This window comes from Bos indicus, chromosome X, assembly GCF_029378745.1.
Source record: "Bos indicus isolate NIAB-ARS_2022 breed Sahiwal x Tharparkar chromosome X, NIAB-ARS_B.indTharparkar_mat_pri_1.0, whole genome shotgun sequence".
In the NCBI taxonomy this organism is placed as follows: Eukaryota; Metazoa; Chordata; class Mammalia; order Artiodactyla; family Bovidae; genus Bos; species Bos indicus.
The window spans coordinates 106,570,218-106,596,777 of NC_091789.1; the positions used below are offsets into that span (position 1 = coordinate 106,570,218).

The 26,560-nt window shown below is 35.6% G+C and overlaps 1 protein-coding gene across 9 annotated transcripts in view; it reads right to left on the reverse strand.

Annotated features, from left to right (window-relative positions):
• KDM6A (lysine demethylase 6A) overlaps positions 1 to 26,560 on the reverse strand; it is a 179,300-nt gene that overhangs the window by 69,349 nt on the left and 83,391 nt on the right. For 8 of the 9 annotated variants that reach the window (XM_070784831.1, XM_070784835.1, XM_019955824.2 and 5 more), the window contains 4 exons: positions 25,829 to 25,887; positions 16,896 to 17,016; positions 4,919 to 4,973; positions 1,014 to 1,048 (listed from right to left, as the gene is read on the reverse strand). In XM_070784831.1, coding sequence (XP_070640932.1) covers positions 1,014 to 1,048; positions 4,919 to 4,973; positions 16,896 to 17,016; positions 25,829 to 25,887 — 270 coding nt within the window. Of the gene's footprint in view, positions 1 to 1,013; positions 1,049 to 4,918; positions 4,974 to 16,895; positions 17,017 to 18,396; positions 22,920 to 25,828; positions 25,888 to 26,560 lie in introns of those variants that run through there. The other variant, XM_070784836.1, reaches the window with a different exon arrangement.

Consider the following 26,560-nt stretch of genomic DNA (forward strand, 5'->3'; position numbering starts at 1 on the left):
AACTTACGCTTGATTTTCCATACCACTGCCTGTGCTGTGCTTAGTTGCTCAGTCGTGTCCGACTCTTTGTAGCCCCGTGGACTGTAGCCTATCAGGCTCCTCTGTCCACAGAATTCTCTAGGCAAGAATACTAGAACGGGTAGCCTATCCCTTCTTCAGGGGATCTTCCCAACTCAGGAATCGAACCCAGGTCTCCTACATTGCAGGCGTATTCTTTACCGACTGAGCCACCAGGGAACTCCAAGAATACTGGAGTTGGTAGCCTATTCCTTCTCTGGGGGAATCTTCCCAACCAGGAATTGAACCGGGCTCTCCTGCATTGCAGGTGGATTCTTTACCAGCTGAGCTACTAGGGAAGCCCATACCAAAACTGCTTACCTAGACTAAATGATTATGTGTTATACCCTATATCATGTAACTAAGCAAATTCTGCCATATATAAAAATATGTTCTAAAACAGCTTTTTAAATATAGCAGCCAGGGCTTCCCTGGTGGTCCAGTGATTAAGACTCTGCACTTCCACTGCAGGGTGCACAGGTTCCATCCCTGGTCAGGGAACTAAGATCTGACATGCCTTGCAGCACAGCCAAAAAAAAAATTAAATATAGCAGCCATAAAAGTACTGGTAATGACATCAAGAGGTTACTAATAGGCTTTTCAAATGGTGATATATGGAAGGGATATTTCAATCTTAATAAAAAGTGAAACTAAGAACAATGCATTGTAACAACCATCTATAACATTCTGAAAAGAAACCTAGGCATTTCACATCAAGAATATGAGAAAGCTTCTCAAATACAGCCATTTAAGGCTGCAGATAGTTTGAGTTTAATGAGTTCTTTGTACACAATAAGAACTCTGTGTAATAACTGTAACATGAATGCAAAATCTTGACCACATTTAATTAGTATTATGTAAGAAGTAGTGCCCAGAACTTCATTAAATTATCTGTGTATCTGATTCCACTTAAAATGGTATGAGTGTTTTAAAGTAAGCTAAGTTAAAACACTTACCTGGGTTTCATATAAGTGGGCAATGTGAAATTGAACTGCAAAGATGAGAAAATAAGTCAACAACTGTATTACAGTAGTGTCTGGATAAATATAAGTAAGAATATAAAATGTAAAATATAAACACTATCTCTGCTGCATAGATTTAAGTAATTTCAGAACATAACTTATTCTTAATAAAATATACAAGCATACAAGAACATGATAAGAAACTACATGTATTCATTATTGGTTTATTACTAAATTTAGCCAATGTAATTATTAAAATTAACATTAAAATCTGTAGCAAGTGAGTATAAGTTCAAATGGCAACATTAAACAGATATAAAATATAACTTTTATAATCTATACATTTCACAACATGGTATTTAAAAACTGAGTTAAAACTCAAACAAGAAAGTCAGTATTTGATTAAAACAATGAAAAATACTCTTTTTAGTTATATATTTTATTACATATTTCATACTAATGTTTACAAAGATGTCATAGACAATAAGTTGCACTTCTCTGTCAGTTCTTCAAAAAAAATTTTTAAAAGGTCAAACCACTTGGAAAGCAAGAATAATAAAGAACATCAACATTAACAAGTACCTCTTGAAAATAAAAAATATACATATTTCAGCTTTTATTTTCAGCTCTTCCTCATATTGCACCACCAGAATATGAATGTTCAATGAAAGCAACAATAAATCAGGAATCAAAACTGGATTCTGGCTTACTTAAATAATGATTTTCATCCTCCAATGACAAATCGTTTTTAAAAATGTTCGATTTACCTGGATTTCATAGTTAGATTTCAAGGAGTCTGGGAGCCTTTCAAAATTATATGCACAATATGTATCTGGATCTTTAAAAATAAGATCTAATAGCTATCATCAAGCTCTCATTGGTATCATAAACTTAACTCTCACACTAACTCCCATAACTGTAAGATTCACCTGAGATGCTAGTTAAAAACAGAGATCCCTGAGATTGTATTCAGTGAGCCTGGGGCAAGACCCGGAAAGGTACCTTTTTATTTAGTTCTGGGATTAACAAAGGATTTTGACACCTGTTCCCTAGAGCAGCACCTGAGAATAAGTAAATATGCATAAAATCCAAAACAAGATATATAATGAATTTTAAAATCAAACATTTTTGGATCGAAAGTACTGCCCTCTTCATACATAATCATTAAATATCATAAGCAGAGATGAGACAAAATAAAAATATCATTTTTAAAAGATGAAAATCAACTTTTTGTGAAAAGTACATCATCATAATAAAAAAAGTTCTACAGATATAAATATCCTCTCCCTTTACCTGTATCTGTTAAGTGGTTTTCTTATTTCCTAGTCCCCCTTTTCAACACAGCTCTCTTTGAGAGGTCTAGTCCAAATCTCACCTGACTACATCATTAGAGAATGAGGAAGAGATGGAAAATGTATTTTCATCCCCCCTCCTCCCCGCCCCCGTCTTCTTACTCCTCTAAGAAAGGTGACATGGAAAAAAAGATTAGTAGCAGTAAGGTAGCATTCTATTTCCATCCCAAAGTTCCTCCAGGCTCAATAAGGGCTTTCCTATACTAGAAGTTACTAAATCCAGTATCATCTTTTGTGGTGTGAAAATCAATTTATATTTAAATTCTTAAAAGTCCTCTTCAAAGTGGAAGATAACTATAAAGATAAGAAAAAGCTCCACTTGGCAAGTCTCAATTAGAGGTAGAAATTTAACAAATATTGCCATAAAAGGTTCTGAAATTAAACTTTATTCAGAAATTAAGACATTATTTTTAGAATTAATTAAATCTAGAAGAAACAATTTTATCCCAAGGGGCAATCGTATAAGTCTCTCATCACCATGATTCTACTTTTCAAAGCACAAAGTCCAATTAACCCCTCTTAAAGGCTCTGGAAGCGGCAAGTATATGTGTTTTTCTAATGCATAAATGAACTGTGCAATAAAACAGAAATCTCTTACAGACTTTAAAAGCTCACTTCACTTTCTAAAATCTTCGGACCTTTGTAGTATGGAGTAGTAGTAACATGGATTTCAAAAAATAGTCAAGTCTGTGGCTTACCTAAATAGGTAATGATATTAAAAAATCCAGAGAAGTTTTTACAAAGATGATAAAGAGTCTGGTATTTATATAGTAATAATGTGTACCCAAAGTGAGTATTCTATATTTGAGAGTGCTCTGTGAGACACCAGCCTTTATGATCATGGTTATCAAGTAGTTATGAAGTTATATAGTTAAAAATAAACTACCCACATCAACTGAACTATAATGGTGTAATGTCTCTAAATAAAGCACATGCCTTCCATTAGAGTGACAAACCTTTCAGCACTCAAAGTTCTGAGTCTGGGGAAATCCCTCAGTCCTGTGTAAAGCAGGACACTGGTCATTCCTCCTTATTTCCTTTCTCAGCAATCAAGAGAAAGAGAGCTGTGGTAAGCTCAAAAATGTATTCATGATTGTTAGAACTGTCCTCTACAAATTCCACAACAAATATCTGCCCTCTGGTACTCATTTTACAGAGGTGTTTCCCTCTTAGGCGCAATGATCTACAAGTAAGATTTCAGCTCAAGTAGAATAAAATAAGGATTTACAAAAATATTTAGTTTGAAAGTTATGAAACGTCCCTCAAAAGTTATCATTCAAACTGACAAGTATGAATGAAAGTTAGTTTCTAGGCACTAGACACAATCAATTAAATGAAAATCAGATTTTTCCTATTCCTATAAAATAATTTTAAAAGGATTTTAGGGGTTTATATTTTAGATGGTTTATATAACTTGGATGTAAAATTAAGGATACAAAAATAAGTTAAAAAAAAAGAACACTTCATAAATTAATATATTAATGAGTTAAATCCTTTTTCTCATTTAACCTCATCTTAGAAGTGAAAACAGTGCTGCATTTGTTACCTTTCCACCATTTGTTCTGGAAATACACTGATCAGTACTAAATCCTAAGTTTCATTTAAAGAAAACAGAATTCTTTTAAGTTTTCTCAGAAAATTGCATTTAGTAGAATTATAAGACAATTAGTCTGGTCTAGATAATGATTTAATCGGAACAACAGAGGATGAGATGGCTGGATGGCATCGCTGACTAGATGGACGTGAGTCTCAGTGAACTCCAGGAGTTGGTGATGGACAGGGAGGCCTGGCGTGCTGCGATTTATGGGGTCGCAAAGAGTCGGACACGACTGAGCGACTGATCTGATATGATATCTTATTTCATCTTATATGCAAGTTATATTCAAATTTCTACAGTTTTTTCACTGAGTCAATCATTTGGAGGCATTTTTACCACTATGACTACTAACTCTTCACTAAACTCCTTTCTATATGCTTAAAAAAAATGAAGTCGCTTATAGCAAACTACTGACTTTGTAAAATCTAGAATCTTTTGATTTATCTGAAATTTTCATGAAGAATGATTCAATTTTTATACACTCTAATTAATTGAAAAATCTCACCACAATCTTTATGTATGATGTTTAAAACTATAATAGAAAGTCAAAGTATATCCTCATCATTACCAATAATTTTAATTCACCAAGTATGAATCAGTAAACTAACACATGAATCTTTGTATACTCAGATTTCTGAAAGGACTGGCAATCCTGTTTTTAACCTCCCCAAGTCACCTACAATGTAATTAATATACAAATAATCAATCCTGTTCACTAGTACAGATAATTTTAATTCAACAAACCCAGTTCACTAGCATATCTATTTTAGACACACACTGTTCACAATAAATAACTGGTCTCACATGTTCCATTTGTACAAATAGTTATGGCAACAAATATAGTTAGATTCAACAATTCCAGGGGAAAAGTTACACAGGATTCATGACTATTATCTGCCATGAAGTGATCTGAATACGTGCAGAAAACAATGGTACTTAATAATACTTACTTTCAGCATTGGACAAAGTGCAGGGATTACAGTCAACCAAAGCTAACTGAAAATGCTGCAAGAAGAGAGAAAATTAACGCACTAAAAATCAGTCATACAAGATACTTTTCAGGTATATAAGGTTTAATATAATTATGAAACTATGCTATGCAAATATAACATATTATACAACCAACTAGCATTACTTTGAATATTTATTGCTGAGAACAAACAGACTGCTGCATTACTTTCTTTGAACAGTTGAGAAAGAGATTTGGCATAAGAATTAACTTGATATCAAGTCATCCTATGTAAATCTATTTATATGGAAAAAAGAATCAGGTTTTTAAGTCTTCTAGTACATAGGAAGTGTTAGTTACTGAACACTTCAAATAGAACACATAATTATTTTAAAAACTGAAAGTAAAAGTTCAATGGTATTAACGGATTAAATACCACTGCTTATCTCAAAATGATATACACTTTTTTTTAAATGACCATGAGAAAAGGGTAAAACTATTTGCCCTGATTTTTCAATAATTATTATAATTAGAGTCTGTTAAAATATTTGAAGTATCACAAAGAATGTACCAAATAGCCATACAAAACCATCCCACATAAAGAAAACCACTGGTTTTCTAAACCTAAAGGGAGATGAGGGACTAGGGTGGGGATGGCATGACCTCATAGTTTCATTTCTAGTTATCTAAACCAGATGCAAAACAGATGTACCTACTAAGATATTAAGATATCAACTATCAATAATGATCACCAACCCCTAAACCTGAAGCCACATTAGAAAATATCTAGCACACATCCTTGCAACCGACAGAAAACAAATGCAATTACCCTTTTAGGATATATACCCTATTATATGTGTAGGCAGTATTAAACCACTAATAACTTACAGCATCCACTTGTAATAATATTGCATAAGCCTGTCCCCTTGACAAAAAAAAAAGAAACAAAAACAAAATACACGTCAAACTCAAGGCATAATGCTAATCTTTAAGAATGCAAATCATCAAGAACATTGGGTGATGGGGACTTCTCTGTTGCTCCAGTTAAGACTATGCTTCCAGCGTAGCGGGCCTCAGGTTTGATCTGTGGTCTGAGAACTCAGATCCCACATGCTGTGCAATATAGTCAAAAAAACCAATGGGGTGCGATCTGGCATCAAGTTTATCAACACTGAACTGGCTATATAATTAGGAAAAGGCAAACCAGTACTATAGTTAGTATGGAATATTTAAAAAAAAATTTTTTAAGGTGGGGCTTCCTTGATAGCTCAGCAGGTAAAGAATCCACCTGCAATGCAGGAAACACAGGTCTGATCCCTGAGTCAGGAAGATCCCCTAGAGAACTAGTGAGGGTCCATGAGCAGCAACTACTGAAACCTGTGAGCCCTACAGCCTGTGCTCTGCAACAAGAGAAGCCCTCTTCTCTTGCAATGAGAGGGTAGTCCCAGCTCACGGCAACTAGAGAAAAGCCCGTGCAACAGTACAGTCAGAAACAAATAAACAAATAATAACAAATAAAAAAGGTTAAGTCTCTGAATTCTTCTAAAAGATATTTCCAGAAATACATATTCAAAATTTCCAAGCCTCCACAAATTTTTACCATTAAAAGTAATCAAAAGCCAAAAGTACAAAACAATTTTCTAAAAATCATCATTTCTATCCACAAGCCAAATGCCTAAAGAATTGTCTTTTTTCAACTGCTGGAAAAACTGAAAACTGATACATATAATGACAACTTCTAGATGTAAGCCCGAAAGAAACTTAAAACTTTCTATATCAAGGGAGAGAGTCATCAGCAAGCTTTTAGTACTGTATTTCAACATAGAATCAACAAAACTGCACTTGGTCAACCAGAGCCCTCAGTTAACAAAAATAAACTAATGTCAGTTACCCAGTACTACAATGAAACAAAGATTAGAAGGCATAATTTCATATGAACTAGTAGTTATTCACAAATGTCTGTTATATGCATGCATAATTACTGTAGCCTACATTTGCAGTACTCAATATTTAGAGGTTGTAATATTCTTAATGAGCAAGCTACTAATGAGATGACTATGACCCTTAAATATTTAATCCATTCAACGACTACTTCAAGACCCTATAATGTCCTCAGGACAATGAAGATACTAGGGACACAATGACAATCAAAAGTGAAAAAATATTTGCCATCATTTACAGAATGGGAAAAAAAAAAACCAACATCTGAATACTTTGAGAACTGCTTTTATTCTCCCCTGACCTACAAAGCAGATTGTATGTCCTTAAACATCCTTTTAGTGTGCCACCATAGCAATAGAAAACAGACTATTTTAAAAAGTGAGTACTATGAAAGCAAAGCATATTTTATAACCAGTTGTTTTCCTCTAGATAAAAAGAGGCACAGCAGCCACACATTCAGATTGTACTGCATTTCAAAGTCTAATCTATCCTGCCAACATTAATACTTAGATAAGACAGGGGCTTCTCTAGTGGCTCAGTGGTAAAGAATCCGCCTGCCAATGCAGGAGATGCAGGTTCAATCCCCGGATTGGGAAAGAAGGAAATGGCAACCCACTCCAATATTCTTGCCTGGAAAATCCCATAGACAGAGGAGCCTGGCGGGCTATAGTCCATGGGGTTGCAAAAGAAGTCAGCCAGCAACAAAACAACAAAGACAGAGTTAAAAGATGCAAACTGCCCGGCCAAGAAAACACCATTTAAGATGGCAATATTTTATTTTCACTATTTCACTCAAATCTCACAAAGAGCAGAGAGATGCATAATTCAAATCGCCCAATCTACATTTCATCTATCAATACTGAAGGTCCTGTAATGAAATCGGGCAGAAGTTCTGGACTACATAATTATTAATCGATCTTAAAATCAGCAATGAAGTCACTGATGCACCAATTCAATCCCAAAACATCATGAAATGTCAAACATTTCCAAACCACAATGATACACAAAAATTAACTCTGCAAGACTGTACATATTCAAAAACAGGCGTGAGAATGAAAAAACTTACAGAATAACTGAGTTTAACAAACTAAGAACAGCCACATAAAACCACCCCACATAACAAAAATCACTGATACACCTTTGAGTAAACTAAAGGGAGATGAGAGACTAGGGTGGGGATGGTATGACTTCATTTCTAATGTCTAAACTGGATGCAAAATAGATGTATTTTTAACACATAAGTCAGCAAATAACTATCAACTATGACAATCAGCCCCAAACCTGAAGATACATGGTAAAATACCTAGCACCCATCCTTGACCAATAGGAAGAGCTAGGAAATGTACCTCATACTGAAATACTGCAGTACTGAAACTGACTGCTGCTGTGTGAAATAGTTACCACCCAACTTATTAGCTTCTGCAGTTCAAAGACTATCCCAAACCTCAAGGCAGAAAGCATTCTACAGAAAACTAATTTCAAAGCAAGAAGATTTACCTACAACATTTTTTCCTAATGTTCCTTTTAATAGAGCCTTTCTGGTCCAATTTAATACAAGGTTCAATTCATTACAATTTCTGTTGACATCGTTCTCACCAAAGTAACTTTTTCTTTAAAAGCTTTTGACTTGTTCAATATTTCAAAGTAACTTTTCAGTACTTTGCTTCCTATAGACTAAGGAACTAGATTTTCCCCTTCAGATAGAGATGAAAGTTGATGTAATTAACACATAAAACACCAATTTCAAGACTTAATTTCCCTTTTAAAATGTTTTACTTCTAGTTGAATAATCTGTGATTATCTTACCATCTTTTCAGTTGTAGAACCCTTCAACTATGTTCCCAAACCTGAAGATAAGCAGTGAGATAACTTTTCATTATTGACAAGTTATGGTTGTATGTATAAATTATTAATTTGGAGCAACGTGTGGATTCCAGATTCAATCTCAGATGTTCTAATTCAATGGGTTGAGAACAATACCCTATGAACCAGATAAAACCCCCTACAACTTATTCCAAGGCACAGTCAGGGTTAAATGCCAATACTTAAAACTTGCAAATTGTGTGCTTACCCCCAAAAGCCTTACTTCAGTCTATACTGCTGTCTATTAAAGCAAATGCTGCTTCTTAGTAGTAAAATGTTTGCAACCTATTTTTACTCTACACCAAGCACTCTGTTATGACTATGCGTGTGTATGTTCTCAGCTACATCCAATTCTTTGGGACCTCATGGACTGTAGGCCGCTAGGCTCCTCTGTCCATGGGATTATACCTGTTAAGAACATTGGGGTGGGTTGCCATTTCCTCCACCAGGGGATCTTCCCAACACAGGGATCAAATCTGCATCTCCTGCATTGTTAGATTCTTTAGCACTGAGTCAGCAACTACGCAACTGAATAAAAGGCTCACTGAAATTAATGTTCTAATAAAAGTTTAAAAGACAATTCCATAGCAGAGTCTAAAAGATATAGATGAGGGAAGAAAAGAGATCCTTCAAGCTGAGGAAACAATGTCTGTTTACACAGCGTTTATGAAACAAGGATTTATGAACCATTTAAGTGGGAGAATGGAAGGTTTGTCAGGTACTCTTGCAGGTCAAAGGCAAATTATTTTTTCTTTTTTTTTTACAGATTGCCAGAATTCTGAAAGTATGAATTAAAAAACCAACAAATTTCATTTCTAAAACTAGGGAAAATGCCTTAGAATGCGATGGTAATTACTTTAGGAATTTGGTCTCTGAAAATAAGATACCAAACTAAAACTGGTAAGTTTCGGTAGCATTTGTGAGCCATGATGCCTGGCCAAGTTGATCTGACTGAGATTCCCTCAAAGTTCCCAAACTCAGTTCTTGCGTTCTCTTTGTAATTCAAGATTATAACACTTTCAAGGAAGAACTCTACTGCACCAATGACTAATAGCTAATGAATCCTAGCAATCTTCACTCAAAAAAGAGGCTCCTTCTTTCAAGTTTACCAATATGGTCTCTTCCAAAACTGTCTTTCACACACACACACACACACACAAAAATAGTAAGGCAAAAGACATTCTATACTGAAGATGTTCAAAATCTAATTTCCAGCCCTTCTTTTTGGCTCCAGACTTCCATCTATACCAACATCTGATATCCCTCAGGTACTTCCAACTCAATATACTCCCAAATGACCCATTTCCATTTGGAGGCTTTTCATTTCCCAATCCCCAAACCTGTTGTTTTCTTTATCCCCTGCTTTATTAACAGAAAAGTCAGTCAAGTCAATAAATGGGGACTCTCTACCCACACTTATTTGTCAATAAGTTAACTTCTTTATTAAGACTCCTTAAGATCTCTAGGATGTGTTACCTTTTATTCATCCATCTATGCATCCATCCTGAGAACCAATTTATTCTACAGATCTTGCTCACCTTTCTTCCTGTAACTGTGTCCAACATAGTTCTCAAATTTCTCCTTTTTTACAGGTATGCAACTGATTAGAAACTTTAAAACACTGGTTCTAGCGTATGTCAAATCTATGTACAGAAACAATCAGAATATGTATTGACTGAATTTTCAAGTTCTTTAAATCTAGTATACAATCTGTGTTCAAATCAAAATAAGACTAACACGCACATAAATAACAAAGTTAACATAATATATATTTTATAAAGGATAATGTTACAATTTGCATTGTAAAATGTTGTTTAGAAACATAAGCTTAAAAAATCGTGACACTGAATACACTCAATGTTTCATAAAGCTGCATTTGAAGACTGAATATTTATAACCACAAATTTAAGTAGTCATCCATAAACACCAAAAAGTGTTTTTTGATTAGAAATGACATCTTGTAGTTAAAATATATTTGAGGAGAGAAACCTGACACAGGAAACCTGGGCTAATCCCAACTGCTCAGTATCAAGAAAGGATGGTTACCGAACATCTATGAGCAGTCATGTTCTTTTCAAAAATGTATTTGAGGAACTGAAGTTCTTCTACTATTTATACTACTTTGCACTTACAGGTATGTAATAGAACTCAGGGCAGAAATAAATACCAAAAGGAAAAATAAAACTGGGCAGGCAGATTGAAGTGGAGAAAGCATTAGTGGACAGATAAACCAATGAGCAGATCACCTCATACCAGATAATACACAGAAAGTGCTAAACTGCTAAGTCACTTTCAGTTGTGTCTGACTCTCTGCAACCCCATGGACTGTAGCCCACCAGGCTCCTCTATCCATGGGATTCTCTAGGCAAGAATACTGGAATGGGTTGCCATTTCCTTCTCCAGGGGGTCTTCCTGACCCAGGGATAGAACCTGTTGTCTCTTATGTCTCCTGCACTGGCATGCGGGTTTTTTATCACTAGCGCCAGCTGGAAAGCCCCAGATAATACACAGAAAAGATTAAAAAGTACAGTTGATGAACAGTAGAAAAATGAAAGAGCAGGGAAAAGATTTCTGTCCATAAATGAGGAAAAATGGACAGAAGACAAAGGGCAGTGACCATTCTCTGCCCAGACAGTGACATTATACTCAGGAGAAACCAAATTCCACTACCAAAATGGGAACTGGGGTGGTTGAAAGGTACAAATGTGAAACTAGCAGATAACTAGATTACAGTATAGAGATTACTGTATCAACGATACTGTACTATAAATTTTGAAGCTAAGAGACTAGATCTTAACTGTTCTCACATACAAAAAAAAGATAATTATCTGGCATGACAGAGATGTTATTAGGAAATGCTATGGTGATGATGATAATGTGTCAAATTGGTGGTGATGATATATGGTGATGGTGATATATGGTATGGTGATGATATCAGATCAGATCAGTCGCTCAGTCGTGTCCGACTCTTTGCGACCGCATGAATCGCAGCACGCCAGGCCTCCCTGTCCATCACCAACTCCCGGAATTCACTCAGACTCACGTCCATCGAGTCAGTGATGCCATCCAGCCATCTCATCCTCTGTCATCCCCTTCTCCTCCTGCCCCCAATCCCTCCCAGCATCAGAGTCTTTTCCAATGCGTTAACTCTTCGTATGAAGTGGCCAAAGTACTGGAGTTTCAGCTTTAGCATCATTCCTTCCAAAGAAATCCCAGGGCTGATCTCCTTCAGAATGGACTAGCTGGATCTCCTTGCAGTCCAAGGGACTCTCAAGAGTCTTCTCCAACACCACAGTTCAAAAGCATCAATTCTTCGGCACTCAGCCTTCTTCACAATCCAACTCTCACATCCATACATGATCACAGGAAAAACCATAGCGTTGACTAGACGAACCGTTGTTGGCAAAGTAATGTCTCTGCTTTTGAATATGCTATCTACGTTGGTCATAACTTTCCTTCCAAGGAGTAAGCGTCTTTTAATTTCATGGCTGCAGTCACCATCTGCAGTGATTTTGGAGCCCAGAAAAATAAAGTCTGACACTGTTTCCCCATCTATTTCCCATGAAGTGATGGGACTGGATGCCATGATCTTCGTTTTCTGAATGTTCAGCTTTAAGCCAACTTTTTCACTCTCCACTTTCACCTTCATCAAGAAGCTTTTTAGTTCCTCTTCACTTTCTGCCATAAGGGTGGTGTCATCTGCATATCTGAGGTTACTGATATTTCTCCCGGCAACCTTGATTCCAGTTTGTGTTTCTTCCAGTCAGCATTTCTCATGATGTACTCTGTATATAAGTTAAATAAACAGGGTGACAATATACAGCCTTGACGGACTCCTTTTCCTATTTGGAACCAGTCTGTTGTTCCATGTCCAGTTCTAACTGGTGCTTCCTGACCTGCATACAAATTTCTCAAGAGGCAGATCAGGTGGTCTGGTATTCCCATCTCTTGAAGAATTTTCCACAGTTTATTGTGATCCACACAGTCAAAGACTTTGGCATAGTCAATAAAGCAGAAATAGATGTTTTTCTGGAACTCTCTTGCTTTTTTGATGATCCAGTGGATGTTGGCAATTTGATCTCTGGTTCCTCTGCCTTTTCTAAAACCAGCCTGAACATCAGGAAGTTCACAGTTCACATATTACTGAAGCACACATTGTACAAATTAAACTTACTCAAAGTTGTATGTCAATTCTATCTCAATAAAAAAAGTTTTAAAATTTTAAAAGCCTAAAATTTTCAAAGTGCCAATAAGAAGAGTTAAGTTATTTAACAAATAAAGGAAGCAGGCCAGGAGTGGGTATAGAGAAATAACAGCAACTTTTATTATCTTTAGACAACTGAATGAATAAAAATATGCAGTTAAAGCTTCAACAAAAAATACTACAGATATATCTTAGAAACTTAAGGCCTGATTAAAATTAATTTAATAGCTGGTATTGAAATTCTGAGCAAATATTTTTATAATTCATAGTATCTCAATTAAATGAAGGAAATGATTTATATGAGTAGAATAGTAAAAGACAGGAGGTATTTCACAGATTCCAAAAGTGGTTTCTAAAAGGAAATACACATCATCATGCCTTTACTCATTCTTTCTGCCTTAATTTCTTGGAATAAGAAAAAAAAAACAAAATTCCTGAGTCTGAAGTATGATATCAAATCAGATACCTGGAAATGAAGCAGTTTCTGGAGAAGAGTGTTTTTTAAAAAAAACGTAAAATGCTATTTCACTCAGAAGCTTCATGTGAGGTATGATAATAGAAGGGAGACAGCAGAACGAACTGGTGAACAGGGGGCATCTAGAGAAAACTGCACTGTCAGTTTGTGTAGAAGATGACAAATACAATCAGCCTCATCTTTTCTCCCCAATGTTTCCAGCCAATCTCATGAGAGGCATTTTGTCATTTTATTGCCTCTTTCATTTTATTAAGCTATCCATTCAAGAAACACGAAGCACCTGTTGTAATGCCAAGCTAACACACAAGTCTCATTTGAGTTCAACCCATTTCCTTTGAATCTCCTCTTTCAATTCTCATCTTCTTAATCCCTTCATATTATTCCCTTCAATCTGCACTTATCATCTTCAAATATCAAATTATAAGGGGACTTACACTGGTATTCCAGTCAACAATCCACAAGTTCCCATAAAAAAAAGCCACCTTCTTTATCTACCTTTAAAAAAAATATTGAATGCTGCCATTATTTCAGGGGAACTTAAATATCTAAATATCAGGGAGAATTTTTATATGAAATTCGTTAAATTAAAATAGATGCATTAACTGACCAAAGAATATGGGTGATATTACATCCTATTTTGCATTTATTAGCTCCATATGAAGGAAATAATTTTAATACTCTGCCAAGGTGTAAAAATTAGAAGCATCATATAAAACTACTTGTCTAAACTGGCATGCTTTTCTGATGCAGCAATAGCACACTGCCTCAAATACATAACAAATGTAAGCAATTATCATTAATATCATTAAAAAATAATGAAATAAAATTCTGAATTAATTATATGGAGGTAAATAGGCAACTACTCCCACCTGAGGGTGTATTATATGAAGCAGAAAAGCCATACAGTATCATGTAGAAATGTCACCCTTAAATGGACTCTGGTTCAGATATTACTAAACTAGTTAATAAACTAAGAATAGGTACCTCCATCACTCAACTAAACATGTGAAATCTTTACTGACCAATTTAATGGAAAAATAACACCACTAGTTGAAAAGTAAGGTGGGCATTAACTTCATATTTCTGAGGGTGGGCAGTATGTCAAAAATACAAGTATTAAAATTTAGGACAAGAAAATGGATTTCATACAAACAATATCTAATACTGGCCCCAAATCAGAGTTTTAGATATGGTAAAACTGAGAACTAAAAAAGAAGGGCTAAAAAAACTTATTTAACAGAGACTTTGATATATATATTGTTTAATCTTTGTGACAATCTTGTGGAGTAGGTAGTTATTCCAGTTCTACAGACTGAAAGGGGATTCCCTGGTACCTCAGTCGGTAAAGAATCTGCCTGCAATGCAGGAGACCCGGGTTCGATTCCTGGGTCGGGAAGATCCCCTGGAGAACGAAATGGCAACCCACTCCAGTATTCTTGCCTGGAGAATCCCATGGACAGGAGAACCTGGCAGGCTATAATCTGTGGGGTTGCAAGAGTGGGACACAAGTGAGCAACTAAGCACACACACACAGACAGAAAGAGGATCAGAAAAGTTAGGCACATTGCCCAAGTCACACAATTAGTTTAGTGGCAGGGTCAAATTTTAAAACCAAATTTGCTTGCTCTGAGAGCTATTTACATGGTACCAAAACAGAATGAATCTGTTTCAAAAGTACATTTTGGGAGAAAAGTTATTACCAGAGATAGAAATAAAACAGGAGGCCCTGGAATGCATTTCATGTGTGGGTGAAAAGCAGGAATCTATTATGAAAATAAACTGCATTTTATTTAAATATTTTACCATCTAAAACATACTGTATATGTTGTATCTCTATCCCTGAGAGGGAAAGAAAATGAGGCAGAAAAGACTAGATCTGTAATGGACAGATTGTATGCACTACCCCCATATAAAAACACTCTTTTTTACCCACCCCTCACTCTTCTATTTGATAGGAAAAGCATGCTTAGGAAATTGAGCTCTGCTCAAAACAGGACATAACTGATCCAAAGAATAGAACAGAATAACCAAATCTTTGATAAGGAATCACTGAAAATGGCCATGTGGTCTAATTTTGGCCAATGAGATGCAAAGTGTTCTTGAAATGATCAACAAAAAGTAAGGATCTTTGTCCTCTACAACACAATAAATCAGGTATTTACTGAGTACTTACTATATGCCGGCACTACACTAAGCACCTATACCATTACCATATAATGCTTTTCTTTATGAAATATGAAAAAGAAATCATTTCACTTTGATCACACCTGGAAACCAACCTGGAGCCACCATAAAATCTGATTTGCTAGTATACACTGCGACTGTCCAACAGGAGGTCAAAATATGCAAGGTGTTTCAAGTCCACTCACATGCCAAAATACAGTTTGAGACAGGCTGCTTTAAGCTTGAGGAAAACTGATCAACTTCTCCACATTACTTACATTTGCCCTAGGGCCTATTCCTCAAACTGTACTCACCTTTGACAAATGTGTGATCTGAATATTTTCACAATCTACTTACTTTAGTGTTTTGGGGTGTATACCTCTCTTTCATACCAACAGCACTATTCTGTATAAACTCATGGAAGACAGAAACGGTATTTGTGAAAGTGTCTACTTTACAACTCTAGAGCAATTAGGCATTCCTAAGTACTTTTTTAAAATTTCAGTAGTTCCTTATTAGTGAATTCAAATTACAACCTACTGTAAAGCATTATCTTTTTTTATCTCCCTCCTGACCCTTCAGCATGAAGACAGCATACAATGGAGATATTTAGAACATGGCAACCATCACAGCCGTAAACTCACAAAAAATTAAGCTTTTCCTAGAACTTCTAATCCTTTCAAAAATCAATACTTTTGTCAAGCAGGGAAGCACTATTTTCATGAAAAGCCCAGTAACACCTAGTCATGGCATAAATAGCACAGGAAACTCAAATGAAAAACTTGAGAAATGTAATATTTAAGCAATGATGTGCTATTTTGCCCAACAATGTTTATACTCACAAACTAGCAGTTGAAATGACTACCGAAGAACACCCTTTTTTAAAATAATTTAAGATATGGGACATGCTCTGTTGGCCTAGTGACACCTAGTGAGACCCATACAAGTAAATGGTCAAAAGATGGGGTCACAGATACAGAATCACTGAGCAGCTGGTTCTGACCCATCACTAACAGTGGAGTGATTCAGGTGTTCAAATCGACGTTGAAACCTTCGCCCTTTCCTGATGACGGACCACAATTCAAACTTTAAAAAGAAAAGAAGTTTACTGATATAATTACTTGCTTATGTCTTAGCATAATGTACTCCGAAACCCAAACATATGCATCTTCCAGTTCATGGCTGATAAAAGTTCCTTCATCTAAATTTTCAAATTTTCTTTTGAAGTACCAATACAAATTCCAACATTTCTCAATGTTCTAATATTTGACAACCCCCCTCAAAAGCACAAAAAATGAAACACTGTATCTTTGATAAAACCCAACAACCTACCTTTAAACTAGACTCATAGTCTGTGTTCACTTTGAACATAAGCCCAAGCCGTAAATGAATTTCCTTGGCTCGACAAAAGCTGGGATCAACATAAAGCACCTCCTGAAATGCTTTAATTGCCCTGAAAGAACATAGACAAAAGATATCTTTACTTTTTAACAATTACATGAATTTTTTCATGGTAACACAGTAAATTTCTGTTTTATGCAATTCTGTTTTAAAGGAAATGCCAGTTTTATAAAACTGATGTCAATGGATAGCTTAAAAAAAAAAGACTGAGAAGGGGTTCTTGGGTTTTTTATGTTAAGTGTATAATATAAAAAGAGAAAAAAAGGAAGATAAGTTGAATTAATTCTTAATTATTCAAATAACATTTTATGGCTTAATAAAATTCTCAATGTTAATAACTGATTTCACTGTTTCTGGAATTTCCTGAGAGAGAGAGAATAGAGCAGGTGGATAGTTTTGTTTTTAAGGGAGATTAATCCTGTTTCTAGTCTACTCCATAAAATGAAGTCTTCTTTTTTAAAACTTTTTATTTCTTTCATATTTAGGTTTGCAATCCATCTATACTTTATTTTTTATATAACGTTTTCATCTTTTTCTATACAAATATTCGATAGCCCCTACATCATACATAGAAAAGACCATCCTTACCACAGCTCTACAGAGCCACATTGCTCTAAATCAAATGTCCTCATCAAACATCTTGATCTGTTTCTGGGCTCTCTATTCTGTCACTTGATGTATTTTTACCCCAAATTCACATTTTATCACAAAAAGTCTTAATGACCAGTAGAACTTAATACAAGGATGAAGAAGGAACACTTTTCACTGAATACATTTTTTATACCATTTAATTTGATCACATGAATGTTACTATGTACTTAAAAATGAAATTAAAATTTTGACAAAGAAAAATGTCTAATTTGAATTTTAGTATCAGATATATAGTATCAGATACACAGTATTTTAGGCATCATTTTATATCTCTCTACATGATTTAAGGCTTATTTCAAGTACAGGCTAATAAATGCTTTGCAAAGCTTTTAATCAACTATTCATTGCTTTTATTTAATCTTAAAGGAGGCTACCTGGAATCTTAGATAATTCCAAAATAAAAGTCAAACTTTTACATAAAACTTCAAAATATACTACCATAAAATAGAGCAAAACAATATGCCCTATGTCTTTAAGCAACTTTATTTTGACTTGTATACTATCTATTCCACCTCCAGAAAAACTATGTATTTATTACAATATTAAGGGTCCTGAACAGTAATATTTATTGTGAGGAGTGGGGGCAATAGGTCTGGTATCAGATACCTTTACATCTGGCTAAATAATTTCTTCCTGAAAAGGAGTTCAGCATCTCTGTGTTACATGGGATTTCAAATGGGTTGGGTTATTTATGTATTTTGCTATTTAGTGTGTATAGACAGAAGAGGGGAGTCAAAGACATGGTATGAAAGAATTCATGTAAAAATTCGAAGAAAATTACCTTTCTTATTCAAAGGTGGCTTCCTGCTCCTCTCAATCAGACTTCAAGATACTCATCTGCATACTGCTAAGAAGGTCTCTGTACTTTTCTCAAACCTTTCTCATAAGAAGAGGTGCAGTTTCAGCCTCTGTATTCTCTTGGTCATGTCTAGAGGCACCTTTTTCTAATAGAACAGATTGTGTGCTCAAGCAAGTGCATGTGTGTGTATGTGTGTGCCTGTGAGAGGGTGTGTGTATGTTGGGGGAACACAACTCACATGTTGGGGGAGAGGCATAAAAAGGTTAGGAGGAGAATAACTGTGGCAGTAAATGATACCAATTAAAAGGTAAGATGTGACTGGGAACAGGAATTCAGGGGCTTCTGGAAGCTTCTAGGGCAATAGTAGAAGCTTCTGGGTCAGGAAGATCCGCTGGAGAAGGGATAGACTACCCACTCCAGTATTCTTGGGCTTCCCTTGTGGCTCAGCTGGTAAAGAATTCACCTGCAATGCAGGAGAGACCTGGGTTTGATCCTGAGTTGGGAAGATCCACTGGAGAAGGGAAAGGCTACCCACTCCAGTGTTCTGGCCTGGAGAATTCCATGGAGGTCACAAAGAGTCAGACACTACTGAGCTACTTTCACTTACACTTCAGGGCGATAGTAATTTTTTATTTCTCAACCCAAGTGACATTTCTGTTTATTTTTATAAATAACATGTAAAGATGTATAGTTAAATGTGTGCAATTTTAAGCATTTATAATAATAATAAATACTTCATAAAGTCCTATTAAAAATCCAGACAGTAAAGAATGGATATATGTACACACACACACACACACACACACTGTACAGCTGAAATTGACACAACCTTATAAACTATATAGTCCAGTAAAAATTCAAAAAAACAAAACCAAAAACACCCCACCCCACCCCCCAAAAAACCGAGGCAGGCCTGAGACATATACAGGAAAGGAGGAGGATGGAAGTGGAAGGCAGCAAAGGATAGAAAGATCAAAGGAGAAAAAGAAGATAGGAAGAAAAACAGTCCAAGAAAGGATGTATGTGAAAGGGAAGAATGAAAACACAAAGCATCAACAGCAACCCTTCAGGAAAAATATTTCCTACTCCATCTCAGTTTCTATTTCCATCCTTTGCCCAACCTTTGGTAAATGTGTTTTATTTTATACATGCCTTTAGTTATTACTTTGAAATGTTACACAACTACAAAGAAAACAAGTTCTCTATATAGGTTAACATACTGGGAATTTTTTTTTTTTTTTTTTTAATTAACCTATCAGCAAAAACACATGTTCCAATACACTAGTCGGGGCTACACCTTACTGCTCTTTAAGGACTATTACAAGTGCCTATGACAAGGTTGAACTATACATCTATTCGTCAAGTTCTCCAGGTTGTTTCCAAGTTTCCCTCGACTTCAATACTTCCAGACTCAATCTTCAATATCTCATTAGTAGATAACTGAAAGACTCCTTAAAGACTCCCCTTGCTCTGCTCTGGCTTGCCTATGCTTCCTCAAATATGTAGCTCCTATGATGGCCTACTAATAACCATGACACTCAAGTCAAATGCTCCATGTCGCATTTAAGGTCTGTGAACACCCCATTCCCAGTCATGCCCTAACACTGCTCCTCTTCAACTGTGAGCTGGCGCATCTCAGGAACTCCTTCATGTAAATATTGGCCCTCTTGCTTTCACTGCTTCTCCTGAGGATAGTCTCCTGACCTGAAATATTTTCATTCTTCTGCTTCACTCTAAATGCAATATTACCTTTAAGACTCACCACCCAAACTCAATACCATTTTTTTTTTTGCTTAGTATTAACCAGCAGTTAGGGCCACTCTATAATCAAATCATTTTATTCTCTACTTACCAGTGTGCTATCTCCAGTTTTTCCAAGTGGTCTATTCCTTGAGGTCTACATTCCTCTTTTATTTTCAAATACTCTAGACATTACAGGAAAATGTCTAGTATCTGTTTACTGGTGTCATCACTTTCATAGCTAGCAAACTGGATTTCTTGTTGAGGGGGTGGGAAGGGACACTCCATAGTCTCTTTACTGATCAGAGTTCCCCTGAGCTAACAAAATAGATTAAGTTCATTTTCATTTCCTTTTCTGAACTTTTCCCATCTTCCTCTCCTATATGTTGCTTCCACCCCTTGGGGGTGAGAGAAGAAACAGAAAAAAGAATGTGTTTGTGTATTAGAATGGGGAGAGCGCTGTGTGGAGAAAACAGGTACAACTCAGACTAATTTTGGTCATCATTTTAATACACTCATATCTCACCAAACCACATGCAACCAGAGTATGGTCTCTACAGTGCAAGTTAGACTACACCACCAACACATACAAATTCTGCTGACATTAGTATTCTGATCAACAGACAATTTCAGAACATGAGAAATGGCTACTTAAAACCATAAAATACTATTAATGATATAATGCTTAGAAAGGCTTACAATTTTCAAATATTAAAGCATAATTTCTACCGAAATAAAAGTGCATATGGTATGCATAACTATTCATGCATTTTTTCCTTAAAATCTAAAAACGGTTTTTTAATCACCATAATTATACCTATAGATTTTCAGTTTAAAATTTTACATTTGTTAGACACTGCTAACAATTTTTAAAAGAAAATTATAAAAAACTAAAACCTTAATAGTACTACCTACAAAAAACACACACGCTGACTGTATTTTAAAGCAATGTTCATTTTTAATAAGGTTTCTAGAAAGTCATTTTTTAAAAAGCCTCCTTTAGAATTTTACCAAACTATAGAAAAATGATGATATTAAGTAAACACCCTGGCACAGTTTGAGCACATTTAAAGAGACAAAATAAAACTTTAAGTTCTCTGGAGCTAATAAAGGTGAGTCCAGAGATTTCCCTCAGGCATATCTGACAGGATAAGGGAAGTAATTTCACAAGTTTAGCCCTAAATCAGTAATAACACATACACAAAACAAATAAATACTTCGATACACACACACTTAGGAAATTTAGACGTTCCATCTAAATGAGACAATTAGTAAGATTTAATGAAGAACTCAGAGACAGGTAAGATATTTAAAGGTAGAGATGGAAAGAGAAGGAGACCAAACAAAGTAAATGGCATAAAACAAGTTACATGGGTGAAAAATGCTCAAGACATTTTCAGTGAAATGTTAATACAGTAGTGACTCACACAAAGAATCTATTTAGGGGAACAATAAGGTTAGAAAGATCATTTGAGGTTGAAACAGAGAGAATCTTAAATGTGAGGCTAAGTTAGACGTATCATACACTGGTTTATTCACATTGACATTTGCTAATGTATTACCTCTTGGGTCTTTTGCCCTCTTCAGTCAGCTTCATTTCATCACTGCAGACAGTGGGATTTTTTTCTCCTCTCCATTGTGAAGTTTATATTTATATTCATAATTTCCCTGAGGCTTAATCAGTCCAAACCCTTCCAAATTCTCTCTGGCAATCTATGTGTCACTGGTAAGCATGATTTTACCAAAACTACCTATTTATCTGCTAGTTTTTTCCAAAACAGAAGCAAACAGAATAAATTCAACCTATGTTAACATCAACTGCTTTATTTTAATAGAAATATACTTAAACTCTGGTCTAAGATAATTAGTTTGCATAATGATAGCTCAGAAAACATATATTAAATATTAAGTTTTTGCCTGACTCCATGTTAAACAAGCCTCAAGGTCAATGGTGGTTATCTCTAATACATTAGGTTTATGTTTATGTTTGCACTCAAAGCAGTGACTTTACAAGGCAAGCAAAGATTACTATACCCTTAAGAACACTTGGTAACTGGTACAAATAATTGGTACACTTCTAATTGGAAATGAATCCTGGAGAAAATTCACTTGTAACGTGTTAACATCTGTCTTTTTGAACTCACCTGCATCCCATTACCCTACTCTTTGCTGATGTCAACATAATAATCACTACATTTCCTTACCAGGCCTTATCAATCAGATTTGGGAAGGTAATTTCCAAAATCCTCTGCCTCTGGCAAAGAATTATGTAGCTGTTAGATTTGCTACCATAAGATCATTCTGATATTGATCAGTGGGGATACAAAAGGTTACAAGCTAAAGAAAGAGGAATGGTAGGATTTTCAAGGGGGTATATTCAGAAATATGGCTACAAGTTATAATAATTTACTACTGTACATGGTTCAATTTTTTTCGCTCAAAGATATAAGTTTCTTATTATAAAGGCAAGGAAAAGCTCAGTTCAAGATACCCTTAGCTATTTGCCACCCTCATGAAGTGAAGGCATGGGCATAAACATGGAAAGGAATGGCTTTATAGATGCTGGTTCTAGCGCTCTGCTGCATGTATTTTACTCTGGGCTTCTATGTCTTCCTTTCTTCTTCTGGATATATAATTTTTAAGTCTGGTCACAAGTTACTGTGTATGATAATAGTAAAATTAAATCATTATGATAAATCTACTAAGAATTTAACAGTTGCTCTGTTTCTGACACTGGGTTCCTCAAACTCAAAGTAGAAAAACTGACCAAGTTACTGAATTGACTCAAGAGGCTAACATCAATTCAAAAGTAAAAGGTGTGGGGGGGGGGGGGGGGGGGGGGCGGCGGGGCGGGGAGAGGATGCAACATAATAGGGCAAGAAACAAGACAGATTAACAAGATAAAACCCATAGTTGATAAAATTGCTCTTAATAATTTATTAGGTCACTATCACCAACTCCAACACACATGTTGGTTGCATGCTTTCTTCTCAAATACTTAATCTAATTAAATACCAACAGACACCATTTCCAAATATTAAATTCTACTTACATTATAAATGTTCCAGAGCTAGACCATTCTGAGCTAACAATACAAAAAAAGGCATGCCATACCTTTCTCTGCAAATATTTTTTCAACAAATCCCAAAGCACTTAAGTGTGTGTGTGTGTGGGGGGCTGCTCCCAGAAATTAATAGCTACCTATAAATACAACAAACAAAAAAATCCCCACACAAATTTAGTCTTAACCTAGGAAGTTCCTATTCATTAAGGCTATACTCTAAAACTCTCACCAAGCACCTACTCCAAGCTTTCTAATTTTGTGGCTGTTCAAGTAATAATGAAGTAAGTGAAAGCAAAATTGGGGGCAGTTTGTGAAAGAACATTTGATCAGGAAAACAGAAAATATGCATCCATGAAGGATTAAGAGAGAGTGTGAATGACTTCCTTGGTGGTCTCGTGGTTAAGAATTCACCACACATCCCCTGGAGCAGCTAAGCCCTCACACCACAACTACTGAGCGCATGTGCCACAAGTAGAGAGCCTGTGTGCTACAACTAGGACTCAAGCAGATAAAATGAATAAATATTTTACAAAAGAGAGAAAAGGTGTGAGATATATCACTTTAGGGAGCAGCTAGAGCTGAAACTTAAGACATGAGAAAATGGTAACCAGGACAGGATCAACAAAACAGAAGGCACTTCGTAATTCAGAGATTGTATCATTCTTATATAGTTTCATTAAGGCAACTGAAGGAACCAGAAATCATATGTAGATAAAGAATCAAAAGATACAGTTTTCCACACTACAAGCCCCCTAACTTGACATGGTCACACACTTTTTAATGCAATCCAGTTTTGAACTGATGATGGTTTCACCTCATTATTGATTTTATGCTTTTATCTGTGATCTACAGAGAGTTCACAAGTTATCACAGGTAGGTAAAAACTAACTCCTGTGAGGTATACCTGTCCATTTCTAAAAGTGTAGCATTCCTTGTCTTGAGTTTCACCTAAATTATTTCTGGCTGGCCATAAAGATTGTACAAATGCGCCCAGAAGAACAATAATAAATACTGATTAAAAATAATGGCCTATCAATCTTCAAACTTGCAGACAGACTACAATAGACTAAATAATTAGAGTGGGAAATCTGAGCTTGCTTCCGCAACCAATTACATAATACTGAGTTACACACACACATACACATCTCTTGTTTTCTTCATCTATAAAATTAAGGGAGAAAACTAATTAATCTCTAAGGCCATTTCTGGTTCTAAAAGTTTTCTATAAATAGGATCTTTAAGAACCTAAGAGATTTTAAAACACTCCTAATCTACTCTTGATGATACATGATACACTGCATACAGAGTTAGGAGGCTTAAATTTTAGATTGTTCTACAACAATGTATAATTTAAAAGAAAAATATTACAAAACTTCTTTATAAAGACCAATTATAGCTTTGTAAAGTTTACCATGAAAATGAACGATTTGCATAATACTCTATCCACACAGATGTTCTCTAACAATGCAGTGTTTCCATTGATGATCAAAAACCAACAGGACCAAAACCAAAGAGGAAAGAAAAGGCATCTGGGAAAAGTCATTCATACCTGAAGTTTCCTCTTTAGAGCAATCATATCACATCATTACCAATGCACATTGAAAAGCTCTGTAATAAATATCCACGGTGCCCATCAGGTATATGACAGGGTTATAACCTTTGGTAAAAACGTTCCTCTGGACTTTCTAAGCACTCACTCAAGCTTAAAATTATGGAGACTAGAAAGGACTCTGACAAAGTTGAATACATTTCCAAAAAAAAAAAAAAAAAAAAATCTACATAGGGCTTTACAGTTTACAAAACGTACATTATCTAATTTGATCATCAAAACTCTATTAGAGTAGAAAAGACAATTAACTGCAATGTACCTAAAACACACACACGAGCAAACAGATCAAACTAAAAGTGCTGAGAACAGAATACCAATCTGTCAATTATGTTCTTTCCACTAGAGAATGCTACTGTCTTGTCTGGTAAACAGAAAAACAACAAGGGGGCAAAGGCCATAGTAACAGGATCCGATATACTTTACTGTTTATAAAATCTTACATATTTCTATCATATTTAATGTCTGACTCTGAAGGTGGTACCATTATTACTATTTTACAGAAGAGAGAACTGAGAGTTTAAAAATCTAGTCCCTAGCTACAAGAAATTGGAAAGTACTAGTGTGTGTGCATGTGCGTGTGTGTTTTGGTGAAGGAGGAAGGGAAGGAGCAGTCAGCATGTCTAAAAGTCTGAAAAGCAAATACTGGTCATCATGCATCACTTAGCCACAAACCTCGAGAACAGAGAGCACAATCATTCCCCCGTTCAAATAAGCTAGGGACCACCAGGTATAATAAGTAACAGAAATTCCAAAAGCTTTCTAATCTAAGTCTTCTTTATACCAGATTCTTTTAGGAACATATACATTTTTAATTATCTAAGGTGGGGTCAATATCTCTAAAGGAACAAAGTAATAATTCCAAGAGATTATTGAAAAGTGTAGGCTTATTGATATTAAAATATTTTGTATTTATTACACATACATACACACACAAACAGAAAAATGCAAACAAAAGCTATATACTAGAAACAACTGGAGTTACTAGTTTTACATCAACTTACCACTGAAATGCATTGTAATGGAAGTAGACCAAACCAAGACCATATAAAAAGGCAGCATTCTGAAAAGAAAGGGAAAAAAAGAGACTTTTAAGAAAGGCATTTATGTCTAATACATATGTTATTATTATAAAATATAGTATCCACGATGTTTTAAGTTATTAACACTCTATCCTGCAGTACAATATATTTACAATATATCTTTAGAACACCAAAATAGCTTAAGAGTCAACAGATGGCACAGAATCCAATCAACTTGGACAGATCCTGTGGTTTCTTTTCAATCAAACTTGTTCTGAAGTAAAAAATCTGTCAGCAACATATAGATGGCCAATGGACATATGAAAAGATGCTCAACATCCGTCTATGGGGTCGCACAGAGTCGGCCATGAAATCAAAACTACAATTAGGTATCACCTCACACCAGTCAGAATGCTGCTGCTGCTAAGTTGCTTCAGTCATGGCCGACCCTGTGCGACCCCATAGACAGCAGCCCACCAGGCTCCCCCGTTCCTGGGATTCTCCAAGCAAGCATACTGGAGTGGGTTGCCATGTCCTTCTCCAATGCATGAAAATGAAAAGTCAAAGTGAAGTTGCTCAGTCGTGTCCAACTCTTCGAGACCCCATGGACTGCAGCCCACCAGCCTCCTCCGCCCATGGGATTTTCTAGGCAAGAGTACTGGAGTGGGCCAGTCAGAATGGCCATCATTAAAAGTCTATAAATAACAAATGCTG